General features: G+C 54.1%; 1 protein-coding gene across 10 annotated transcripts in view; it reads left to right on the forward strand.

Annotated features, from left to right (window-relative positions):
* The window catches only part of LOC140915480 (hexokinase-2), a 96,227-nt gene that overhangs the window by 60,616 nt on the left and 22,725 nt on the right, over positions 1 to 12,886 (forward strand). The window contains exon 2 of one of the 10 annotated variants that reach the window (XM_073355129.2): positions 12,641 to 12,723. The exons of 7 other annotated variants lie outside the window; for them this stretch is intronic. In XM_073355129.2, the coding sequence (XP_073211230.1) occupies positions 12,641 to 12,723 (83 nt within the window). Of the gene's footprint in view, positions 1 to 2,123; positions 2,260 to 12,633; positions 12,724 to 12,886 lie in introns of those variants that run through there. 2 more of the 10 variants (XM_073355126.2, XM_073355127.1) reach the window with 2 other exon arrangements.

Consider the following 12,886-nt stretch of genomic DNA (forward strand, 5'->3'; position numbering starts at 1 on the left):
ATGTACCGGGAAAGGTTCCAGAGTCAGTATAAAACACCTGAGGTCACGTATCTGCAACTGGCCACCCGCATGGAGGGATATGCCCTCAAGTGAGCAGATGGGGCCCAGACGAAGGAGGACCTGCTTGACCTAATCATACTGGAGCAACTGTATGAACAGTGCCCATCCGACCTGAGGCTGTGGTTGGTGGACAAAAAGCTCAAGAACCCCCAGCACACAGGGCAGCTGGCCGACGAGTTTGTGAACAGCCGGTCAAGGGGTGGAAGGGAGGCGTCCCAAAGGAACAGGCCCCCCACAATGCAGAGAGAGAGTCACCATGGGGCCTCCCAAAGGGGGAATATGGAGAACCCCCTCCCAAGGGGAACATCTGGCATCAGGACCAACCGATCCGCTCGAGGGGACCAAAGTGACCTGAGCTGCTATCACTGTGGCCAGAGAGACCACGTACGGACCCAGTGCCCCAGGCTCAGGGACAGACTGAGCAGACTGAACCTGCACAGGGTTAACTGGGTAGGGACCAGTCCAGATGAGGGGCAGGCTTCCCAGACAAGGGGGGCTGGCAGCTTATCCCCTGCTCAGGAGGGAGGAGCGCCCCAGACCAGCTCCTCTGGAGGGCTGGATGCTCCAGACTCAGGGTGCTCGGTTTACAGGGTGGGCATGGGGCTGTTCCTCCGGAGAGAGTGCCTTGTTCCCCTGGAGGTGGATGGGAGGAAGGTCCAGGGACACTGGGACACGGGCACTGAGGTGACACTGGCCCGGCCTGAGGTGGTGGCCCAGATCGGGTGGTGCCCGACACCTACCTGACCCTGATGGCAGAACCCGTGGTGAGGGTACATCTGAAATGGGGGGGCCAAGGAGGGCCCCAAGGACATGGGGGTGCACCACCATTTGTCCACTGAGTTGTTGATGGGGAGTGACCCTGGAGAACTGGCCAAGCAACCTCCAGGGTGCCCTGGTTGTGACCCGTAGCCAGAGCTGCCAAGGGGTACTGCGCCCTGACCTCGGGAAGGATACCTTACCAGAGGTGCAGGACCCCACCTCAGTGGGGAGGGAGCGCCCAGGGACAAGGCTCAGAGAGGCTGCGGCCTCAGACCCGGCCAGCGAGAAGGAGCAGGCCCCCATCCCTTCCCCAGCTGCTGAGTTCCAGAAATCATAGAATATCAGGGTTGGAAGGGACCTAAGGAGATAATCTAGTCCAACCCCTTGCTCAAAGCAGGACCAAACCCCAATTTTTGCCCCAGATCCCTAAATGGCCCCCTCAAGGATTGAACTCACAACCCTGCATTTAGCAGGCCAATGCTCAAACCACTGAGCTATCCCTCCCCCCGATCCCTCCTTGCGGAAGCTCAGGGACCTGGCCGACCTCAGTGTGGGACGGACCATGAGGAGAGGCTGCCAGGAGAGGTTCCTGTGGGAGAAGGGGTTCCTGTACCGAGAATGGGCTCCCACAAGGGAAGTAGAGTCCTGTGGGATCAGGAGGCAGCTGGGGGTCCCCCAGAAGTATCGCTGCAAGCTCCTGTCCCTGGCCCATGACATCCCCCTCGCAGGGCACCAGGGAATCCGGCGCACCCGGCAGAGGTTGCTACAGAACTTTTACTGGCCCGGGGTCTTTACCAAGGTCCGGCAGTATTGCCGATCCTGTGACCCCTGTCAGAGGGTGGGGAAGGTCCGGGACAAGGGGAAAGCGGCTTTGAGACCTTTGCCCATCATAGAGGAGCCTTTCCAGAAGGTGGCCCTGGACATCGTGGGGCCTCTCAGCAGGACGACCCGGTCGGGGAAGAAATACATTCTGGGGGTGGTAGATTTCACCACCCGCTACCCCGAGGCAGTGCCCTTAGCTTCCATTGAAGCCGACACCGTGGCCGACGCGCTCCTGACCATTTTCAGCCGAGTGGGGTTCCCCAAGGAAGTCTTGACAGACCAAGGCTCCAACTTCATGTCGGCCCTGCTCCGGTGCTTGTGGGAGAAATGTGGGGTCCGGCACGACTGGGCCTCAGCTTATCACCCCCAGGCCAATGGGCTGGTGGAGAGGTTCAATGGGACGCTAAAGATGATGCTGAAAACCTTTATGGACCAGCACCCGCAGGATTGGGACAAGTACTTGCCTCACCTGCTGTTCGCGTACAGGGAGGTGCCCCAGGAGTCTACCGGATTTTCACCTTTCGAACTGTTATATGGAAGGAGGATAAGGGGCCCCCTGGACCTGATGAGAGACAAATAGGAGGGGAAGGCCACTCCCGATGGGGAGTCAATGGTGGAGTATGTTCTCATAGACTTTAAGGTCAGAAAGGACCATTATGGTCATCTAGTCTGACCTCCTGCACAATGCAGGCCACAGAATCTCACCCACCCACTCCTGCGAAAAACCTCTCACCTATGTCTGAGCTATTGAAGTCCACAAATCATGGTTTAAAGACTTCAAGGTGCAGAGACTCCTCCAGCAAGTGACCCATGCCCCACGCGGCAGGGAAAGGCGAAAAACCCCGAGGGCCTCTGCCAATCTTCCCTGGAGATAAATTCCTTCCCGACCCCAAATATGGTGATCAGCTGAACCCTGAGCATGTGGGCAAGACTCAATAGCCAGACACCCAGGAAAGAATTCTCTGTAGTAACTCAGATCCCACCCCATCTAACATCCCATCACAGGCCATTGGGCCTATTTACCACTAATAGTCCAAGATCAATTAATTGCCAAAATCATGTTATCCCATCATACCATCTCCTCCATGAATTTATCAAGCGTAATCTTGAAGCCAGATAGGTCTTTTGCCCCCACTGCTTCCCTTGGAAGGCTGCTCCAGAACTTCACTCCTCTGAGGGTTAGAAACCTTCGTCTAATTTCAAGTCTAAACTTCCCGATGGCCAATTTATATCCATTTGTTCTTGTGTCCACATTGGTATTGAGCTTAAATAATTCTTCTCCCTCTGTGGTATTTATCCCTCTGATATATTTATAGAGAGCAATTCTATCTCCCCGCAGCCTTCTTTTGGTTAGGCTAAACAAGCCAAGCTCCTTGAGTCTCCTTTCATGAGACAGGTTTTCCATTCCTCGGATCATCCTAGTAGCCCTTCTCTGTACCTGTTCTAGTTTGAATTCATTCTTCTTAAACATGGGAGACCAGAACTGCACACAGTGTTCCAGGTGAGGTCTCACCAGTGCCTTGTATAACGGCACTAACACCTCCTTATCTCTACCGGAAATACCTCGCCTGATGCATCCCAAGACCGCATTAACTTTTTTCACGGCCATTTCACATTGACGGCTCATAGTCATCCCATGATCAACCAATACTCCAAGGTCCTTCTCCTCCTCCATTACTTCTAATTGATGCGTCCCCTGCTTATAGCTAAAATTCTTGTTATTAATCCCTAAATGCATAACCTTACACTTCTCACTGTTAAATTTCATCCTATTGCTATTACTCCAGTTTACAAGGTCATCCAGATCTTCCTGTATGATATCCCGGTCCTTCTCTAAATTGGCAATACCTCCCAGCTTTGTATCATCCGCAAACTCCCACTTTTTGTGCCGAGGTCAATAATAAAAAGATTAAATAAGATTGGTCCCAAAACTGATCCCTGGGGAACTCCACTGGTAACCTCCCTCCAGCCTGACAGTTCACCTTTCAGTGTGACCCACTGTAGTCTCCCCTTTAACCAGTTCCTTATCCACCTTTCAATTTTCATATTGAGCCCCATCTTTTCCAATTTAGCTAATTCCCCATGTGGCACCGTATCAAATGCCTTACTGAAATCGAGGTAAATTAGATCCACTGTGTTTCCTTTGTCTAAAAAATCTGTTACTTTCTTGAAGAAGGAGATCAAGTTGGTTTGGCATGATCTACCTTTTGTAAAACCATGTTGTATTTTGTGCCATTTACCATTGACCTCAATGTCCTTAACTACTTTCTCCTTCAAAATTTTTTCCAAGACCTTGCATACTACAGATGTTGAACTAACAGGCCTGTAGTTACCTGGATCACTTTTTTCCCCTTAGAATCATAGAATCATAGAATATCAGGGTTGGAAGGGACCTCAGTAGGTCATCTAGTCCAACCCCCTGCTCAAAAGCAGGACCCATCCCCAACTAAATCATCCCAGCCAGGGCTTTGTCAAGCCTGACCTTAAAAACTTCTAAGGAAGGAGATTCCACCACCTCCCTAGGCAACGCATTCCAGTGTTTCACCACCCTCCTAGTGAAAAAGTTTTTCCTAATATCCAACCTAAACCTCCCCCACTGCAACTTGAGACCATTACTCCTTGTCCTGTCCTCTTCCACCACTGAGAATAGTCTAGAACCATCCTCTCTGGAACCACCCCTCAGGTAGTTGAAAGCAGCTATCAAATCCCCCCTCATTCTTCTCTTCCGCAGACTAAACAATCCCAGTTCCCTCAGCCTCTCCTCATAAGTCATGTGTTCCAGACCCCTAATCATTTTTGTTGCCCTCCGCTGGACTCTTTCCAATTTATCCACATCCTTCTTGTAGTGTGGGGCCCAAAACTGGACACAGTACTCCAGATGAGGCCTCACCAATGTCGAATAGAGGGGAACGATCACGTCCCTTGATCTGCTGGCAATGCCCCTACTTATACATCCCAAAATGCCATTGGCCTTCTTGGCAACAAGGGCACACTGCTGGCTCATATCCAGCTTCTCGTCCACTGTCACCCCTAGGTCCTTTTCTGCAGAACTGCTGCCTAGCCATTCGGTCCCTAGTTTTTGCTGTGCATTGGGTTCTTCCGTCCTAAGTGCAGGACCCTGCACTTATCCTTATTGAACCTCATCAGATTTCTTTTGGCCCAATCCTCCAATTTGTCTAGGTCCCTCTGTATCCTATCCCTGCCCTCCAGCATATCTACCACTCCTCCCAGTTTAGTATCATCCGCAAATTTGCTGAGAGTGCAATCCACACCATCCTCCAGATCATTTATGAAGATATTAAACAAAACCGGCCCCAGGACCGACCCCTGGGGCACTCCACTTGACACCGGCTGCCAACTAGACATGGAGCCATTGATCACTACCCGTTGAGCCCGACAATCTAGCCAACTTTCTACCCACCTTATAGTGCATGCATCCAGCCCATACTTCTTTAACTTGCTGACAAGAATACTGTGGGAGACCGTGTCAAAAGCTTTGCTAAAGTCAAGATACAATACATCCACTGCTTTCCCTTCATCCACAGAACCAGTAATCTCATCATAGAAGGCGATTAGATTAGTCAGGCATGACCTTCCCTTGGTGAATCCATGCTGACTCTTCCTGATCACTTTCCTCTCATGTAAGTGCTTCAGGATTGATTCTTTGAGGACCTGCTCCATGATTTTTCCGGGGACTGAGGTGAGCTGACTGGCCTGCAGTTCCCAGGATCCTCCTTCTTCCCTTTTTTAAAGATTGGCACTACATTAGCCTTTTTCCAGTCATCTGGGACTTCCCCCGTTCGCCACGAGTTTTCAAAGATAATGGCCAATGGCTCTGCAATCACAGCCGCCAGTTCCTTCAGCACTCTCGGATGCAACGCATCCGGCCCCATGGACCTGTGCACGTCCAGCTTTTCTAAATAGTCCCTAACCACCTTTCTTAAAAATAGGAACTATGTCAGCAATTCTCCAATCATACGGTACAACCCCTAAGTTTACAGATTCATTAAAAATTCTTGCTCATGGGCTTGCAATTTCATGTGCCAATTCCTTTAATATTCTTGGATGAAGATGATCTGGGCCCCCTGATTTAGTCCCATTAAGCTGTTCGAGTTTGGCTTCCACCTCAGATATGGTAATATCTACCTCCAGATCCTCATTCCCATTTGTCATGCTACCATTATCCCTAAGATCCTCATTAGCCTCATTAAAGACTGAGGCAAAGTATTTGTTTAGATATTGGGCCATGCCTAGATTATCCTTGACCTCCACTCCATCCTCAGTGTTTAGCGGTCCCACTTCTTCTTTCCTTTTTTTCTTATTTATATGGCTATAGAAGCTTTTACTATTGGTTTTAATTCCCTTTGCAAGGTCCAACTCTACATGACTTTTAGCCTGTCTCACTTTATCCCTACATGTTCTGACCTCCATAAGGCAGCTTTCCTTGCTGATCCCTCCCATCTTCCACTCCCTGTATGCTTTCTGCTTTTTCTTAATCACCTCTCTGAGATGCTTGCTCCTCCAGCTTGGTCTACAACTCCTGCCTATGAATTTTTCCCCTTTCTTGGGATGCAGGCTTCTGATAGCTTCTGCAGCTTTGATTTAAAGTAATCCCAGGCCTCCTCTACCTTTAGATCCATAAATTCTTCAGTCCAATCCACTTCCCTAACTAATGTCCTTAATTTTTGAAAGTCAGCCTTTTTGAAATCAAAAACCCTAGTCCCAGATTTATTTTTGTTTATCCTTCTGTTCAGTTTGAACTAAATTAGCTCATGATCGCTCAAACCAAGGTTGTCCCCTACAGCCATTTCTTTTAGGAGGTCCTCACTACTCACCAAAACCAAATCTAAAATGTCATCCCCTCTAGTCAGTTCAGTAACTACTTGATGAAGGAATCCATCAGCTATCGCATCCAGGAACATCTGAGCCCTATTGTTATTCCTAGCACTCGTCCTCCAGTCTATATCTGGGAAGTTAAAGTCTCCCATGATCACGCAGTTTCCATTAGTATTTACTTTATTAAAAACATTGAAGAGGGCTCGATCCATATCCACATCGGACCCCGGCGGTCTCTAGCTCACCCCAAGCACTATCCCAGGGCAGGCTCGAGTCGTTTTCTTCCCCAATGTGATTTTTGCCCAGACAGACTCTGTCTGATCCATTCCATCGCTTCTTATTTCTTTACAGTCGACCTCCTCCTTGATAGACAATGCAACTCCACCACCTTTGCCTTTATTTCTGTCTTTCCTAAACAGCACGTCCCCCTCAATACCCGTACGCCAGTCGTGACGACTGTTCCACCCTGTTCCTGGTCTCCCTAGAATACCCGGGTTCACGTCCTGCACCGGTAGCTCTGGTTCCTCCATTTTCTCACCCAGGCTCCTCGCACTGGTGTAGAAACAGCTTCATTTTTGCTGTTTGGCCTCGCTCGCGTTCTGTACCTGATTCGGCACGGCCATTCTCCAGCCCGTATCACCTATTTGACTGGTACCCTCACTGCCCTTCCTCCTTATGGCCATTCTCCTACCTACGGCTGTCTCCTTTCTTATTTCGTTTTCTTTCCTCTCAATGTTAAAATCTAACAAGGAGATTACCTGGACATCTCCCAGCCATCTCCCCCAGGTTCCTAGTTTAAAGCTCTTTTAATCAGTTGTGCCAGCCTCCATCCTAGAAGTCTATTTCCCTCCTCACTCAGGTGAAGTCCGTCCGGAGAGAACTGTCCTCTGTCCATGAAGGCCTCCCAGTGGCCATACATCCCAAAGCCCTCCTTATAGCACCACTGCTTGAGCCATCCGTTGAGCATCATAATCTTGTCACACCTTTGTTGCCCTCCTCTAGGAACAGGCAAAATCCATTGAAGGTCACCTGAGCCTCGACTTCCTTAAGCATCTTCCCCAGCCTGGCATAGTCGCCCTTGATACGTTCCAGTGAGAATCTAGCCGTATCATTTGTTCCCACATGAAGGATAATCAATGGATTCTTTCCTGCTCCCCTTAGGATCTTATTCAGCCTCAGGTCCACATCCTGCATCTTAGCACCCGGCATACAGCACACCGTTCTGTTCTCTGGATGTTACAGGCCTGTCTATTCTTCTCAGTGAGGAGTCCCCGGATCACATAGCCCTGCCTTTCCCTGGTGATGATGCTATTCTCCAGTCTATCCCCTGTTCCCTCTGGCTGCAAGTCCTCTCGATTCCTATTATCTCTTGTAATCCTCTTCAACCCATCCTGTATCCTCCTGGGGCTCATATTTGGTGTTGTCTCCATTGACTCTTCCCCTTTTCCTATAGGACTAGCCACTCTTCTCTTCTTCCTTGCCCTTCTCACCTTCAGTGTCCACCTGCCGTACCCCTTCTTCATTTTCCAACTCTGCAAACCTGTTCTTGAGCTCTGTTTCTCCTTCACTAGCCTGTCTTTTCCTCTGCCTGGTGTGACGTAGCAGGGAGTGGGGAGTGTTGACCTGGGAATGTGGCAGGGGAGTTTCACTGGGGAGGGGAGACCTGAGAGCCTGTCACCTGAGCCAGGAGGGGGAGGGGGAGGTAACACCTCTGCCTGGGAAACTGGACAAAGGCTGCAGGAGGGGGCCTGCTGGGGGGGGTTTGGTTTCAGTTTGGTGCTGGGTGGAGGAACGCAGGGAACCTCAAGGCTGGGGTCTAAGCTCCCTGCTCCCCCAGAAGGACTTGACTGAGGAGTTCTGGTTGTACCCACAAGCTCTGTTTTAGACTGTGTTCCTATTGTCCAATAAACCTTCTGTTTTACTGACTGGCTGAGAGTCACTGTGAATCCCAGGAAGAGGGGTGCAGGCCCCAGACTCCCCCGCACTCTGTGACAACTGGTGGTAGCAGTGGGATCTACTGCACCCTGTAGACGGTGCTTCTAGCAGTAAGTGATTGGGGAGCAGTAAAACAAAGGGGGATTGACAGGGACCAGGCGTGCTGAAGATTCAGAGAGAGACGGTTTCGGGGGGCGGTTAACCCCTGGGAGTGTATGACCAGAGAGAAGGACGTTTGCAGTAACAGGGTCCCCCGGGGGATTGCAGCGAGCGGTCCCAGGGGTGGAGGAGTCTGCAGCTCAACCCTGGCAAAGAGGTGGCGACCTCGGGAAGGGCTGGCACACTAGGGGTTTTTCCTGGAAACCGTGGGAAGCTGCCCGGCCTGCGAGTGGCCAGCATGGAGATGTACGCTAAACGCCTGAAGAGCGACCTGGTGGAGCTGTGCAGGCAGAGGGGGCTGCGCATCGGGAGGTCCACCAAGGAACAGCTGATTGCCCACTTGGAGGAGAGGGATCGCTTGGATGACCCGATCCCTGTCCCTGAGGGAAGCCGCCCGGCAGACGCAGCATGGGCCCTGGGGCCTGACCGGGCTGGGAGGGGTCAGACTGCTGCCGAGGACATCCCAAGACCCTTCCTACCTGTGCCTGAGGAAGGGGTAGGGGGAAGCCCAGCGAATACTGAGGACACCCTGACCCCGGCAGCCAGCAGGGGATCCTCCCGGCGGAGCTCCCCATCCTTGGAGCGGAGGCAGCTGGAATGGGAGAGGGAGATGAAATGAGGGAGCTGGAGGATCACAAAAAGCAATGTCAGCATGAGGAGAAGCAACATAAGCATGAGCTGGAGGAGAAGGAGAAACAGAGGCAGCATGAACTGGAGCTGGCCAGGCTGAGGAGCAGTGGGGCCCCAGCTGCGGGGAGTGAGGGGGGACCCAAGGCTGCAAGGAGCTTTGATAAGTGCTTCCTGGCCCAGCGGAAGGAGGGGGAGGACATAGATAGCTTCCTGACGGCCTTTGAGAATGCCTGCGAGCTGCACAGGGTTGACCCTGCAGACAGGCTCCAGTTCCTCACCCCCTTACTGGACCCCAAAGCCGTGGAGGTGTACAGCCGAATGACAGGGCCGGAGGCAGGGGACTATGAACTGTTCAAACAGGCCCTGCTCCGTGAGTTTGGGCTGACCCCCGAGATGTACCGGAGAAGGTTCCGGAGTCAGCGTAAAACGCCTGAGGTCACCTACCTACAACTGGCCAACCGGATGCAGGGGTATGCCCGCAAGTGGACAGCTGGGGCCCGAGCTAAAGAGGACCTGCTTGACCTAATCGTACTGGAGCAACTGTATGATCAGTGCCCTTCCGACCGGAGGCTGTGGCTGGTGGACAAAAAGCTCGAGAACCCCCAGCACGCAGGGCAGATGGCCGACGAGTTTGTGAACAGTCGGTCAGGGGGTAGCCGGGAGGAGTCCCAAAAGAACAGGCCCCCCCCCGATGCAGAGAGAGAGTCACCATGGGACCTCCCAGCGGGGAAATAGGGAGAACCCCCTCCCAAGGGGAACGCCTGGCGTCGGGCCCCTCCGACCCGCTCGAGGGGACCAACGTGACCTGAGCTGCTATCACTGTGGCCAGAGAGGCCACGTACGGTCCCAGTGCCCCAGGCTCAGGGACAGACTGAGCAGACTGAACCTGCACAGGGTTAACTGGGTAGGGACCCATCCAGATGAGGGGCAGGCTTCCCAGACAAGGGGGGCTGGCAGCTTATCCCCTGCTCAGGAGGGAGGAGTACCCCCGGCCAGCCCCGCCAGAGGGCTGGAGGCTCTGGACTCAGGGTGCTCAGTTTACAGGGTGGGCGCGGGGCTGTCCCTCCGGAGAGAGTGCCTTGTTCCCCTGGAGGTGGATGGGAGGAAGGTCAATGGATACTGGGATACGGGCGCGGAGGTGACGCTGGCCTGGCCGGAGGTGGTGGCCCCAGATCGGGTGGTGCCCAACACCTATCTGACCCTGACAGGGGTGGGCGGGACCCCATTTAAGGTGCCCGTGGCAAGGGTACACCGGAAATGGGGGGCCAAGGAGGGCTCCAAAGATGTGGGGGTACACCACCATTTGCCCACTGAGGTTTTGATGGGGGGAGACCTAGAGGACTGGCCAAGCAAGCCCCAGACCGCCCTGGTTGTGACGCGTAGCCAGAGCCGGCGAGGGGCACTGCACCCTGACCTTGGGGAGGATACCACACCGGAGGCGCAGGACCCTACCCTGGTGGGGAGGGAGCGCCGAGGGGCACGGCTCAGAGAGGCTGAGGCCTCAGCCCTGGTCACTGAGGGGGAACGGGGCCCCGTCCCTGCCCCAGCCGCTGAGTTCCAGGCCGAGTTGAGGAAAGATCCCTCCTTGCGGAAGCTCAGGGACCTGGCCGACCTCAGGGTGGTACGGACCATGAGGAGAGGCTGCCAGGAGAGGTTCCTGTGGGAGAAGGGGTTCCTGTACTGAGAATGGGCTCCCACAAGGGAAGTAGAGTCCTGTGGGATCAGGAGGCAGCTGGGGGTCCCCCAGAAGTATCGCCGCAGGCTCCTGTACCTGGCCCATGACATCCCCCTCGCAGGGCACCAGGGAATCCGGTGCACCCGGCAGAGGTTGCTACAGAACTTTTACTGGCCCGGGGTCTTTACCAAGGTCCGGCAGTATTGCCGATCCTGTGACCCCTGTCAGAGGGTGGGGAAGGCCCGGGACAAGGGGAAAGCGGCTTTGAGACCTTTGCCCATCATAGAGGAGCCTTTCCAGAAGGTGGCCATGGACATCGTGGGGCCTCTCAGCAGGACGACCCGGTCGGGGAAGAAATACATTCTGGTGGTGGTAGATTTTGCCACCCGCTACCCCGAGGCAGTGCCCTTAGCTTCCATTGAAGCAGACACCGTGGCCGATGCGCTCCTGACCATTTTCAGCCGAGTGGGGTTCCCCAAGGAAGTCTTGACAGACCAAGGATCCAACTTCATGTCGGCCCTGCTCCGGTGCTTGTGGGAGAAATGTGGGGTCCGGCACGACTGGGCCTCAGCTTATCACCCCCAGTCCAACGGGCTGGTGCAGAGGTTTAACGGGACGCTAAAGATGATGCTGAGAACCTTTATGGACCAGCACCCGCAGGACTGGGACAAGTACTTACCGCACCTGCTGTTCGCGTACAGGGAGGTGCCCCAGGAGTCGACCGGATTTTCGCCTTTCGAACTGTTATATGGCAGGAGGGTGAGGGGCCCCCTGGACCTGATGAGAGACGAGTGGGAGGGGAAGGCCACTCCCGATGGAGAGTCAGTGGTGGAGTATGTCCTGATCTTCCGAGAGAGACTTGCTGAGCAGGGAGATGACCCTTTAGTAGATCTAGTCCCTGGGACCAGAGCTGGTTCCCCGCTGGAAACAATTCCCCTCTCGGATCAGCTAACCCCTGCCCAGCAAGCTGAGGTCAGGGGGGTGCTGCATCCGTACCGACAGCTGTTTTCCAACCAGCCTGGACGCACTAATCTGACTGTCCACCGGGTGCAGACAGGGTCGCTCCCGCCGATAAGATGCTCCCCCTTCCGAGTCACAGGGAAAACTGCTCAGGACCTGGAAAGAGAGGTCCGGGACATGCTGGCTTTGGGGGTGATCCAGCCATCTGCCAGCCCTTGGGCCTCGCCGGTGGTGCTGGTCCCCAAAAAGGACGGGTCGGTCCGGTTCTGTGTGGACTATCGGAAGCTCAATGCCATCACTGAATCTGATGCCTACCCCATGCCCAGGCCGGATGAGCTCCTAGACAAGCTGGGAGGAGCTCGGTACCTTACCACCATGGACCTTACAAAGGGCTACTGGCAAGTGCCGCTGGATGCAGATGCCCGACTGAAATCGGCCTTTATCACCCCTCTGGGGCTCTATGAGCTCCTGACCCTGCCTTTCGGCCTCAAGGGAGCGCCGGCCACCTTCCAGCGCCTGGTGGACCAGCTCCTGAGGGGGATGGAGAGTTTTGCCGTGGCGTATATTGATGACATCTGTGCATGTGCGGGGCTGGGCATGGCTGTCTCTCGTGGATTCAGTGAGCCAAGGGGTGATGCCCCTACCCCAGGAAGCGAAGTGTGTGGCTGGGAGGGCGAGACCCGCGCTGTCCACGGGGGCTGCGTGGAGCAGCAGGCAGACGAAAGGGTGGAGTACGTGCAGGAAGGGAGTACATGTGGTAAAACTTTATAGCTTGTCACAGGCTACTTTCACTTTTGATATTAGGCAACAGCTGGGAGAGAGAGTGGAGCGAGCACACGCAGCAGTGCCAGGAGCGCCCGCAGCCCCGAGCGCCCACCCCAGCCCCGGTGAGTCCAGGCTGGGCACCAAGCAAGGTGCCAGCACGTTATGGCAGGGCTGGTGATTGTCACCTGGGCAGGCTGCAGCCGTAGGGGGAGTGGGGAGGGAGATGCTGGGCTCTGGCGTCGGCTTGGTCGGGGGGCCGCTTTCACGTCTGACCTTAATGGTCCC

The sequence above is a fragment of the Lepidochelys kempii genome, chromosome 8, assembly GCF_965140285.1.
Source record: "Lepidochelys kempii isolate rLepKem1 chromosome 8, rLepKem1.hap1, whole genome shotgun sequence".
In the NCBI taxonomy this organism is placed as follows: domain Eukaryota; kingdom Metazoa; phylum Chordata; order Testudines; family Cheloniidae; genus Lepidochelys; species Lepidochelys kempii.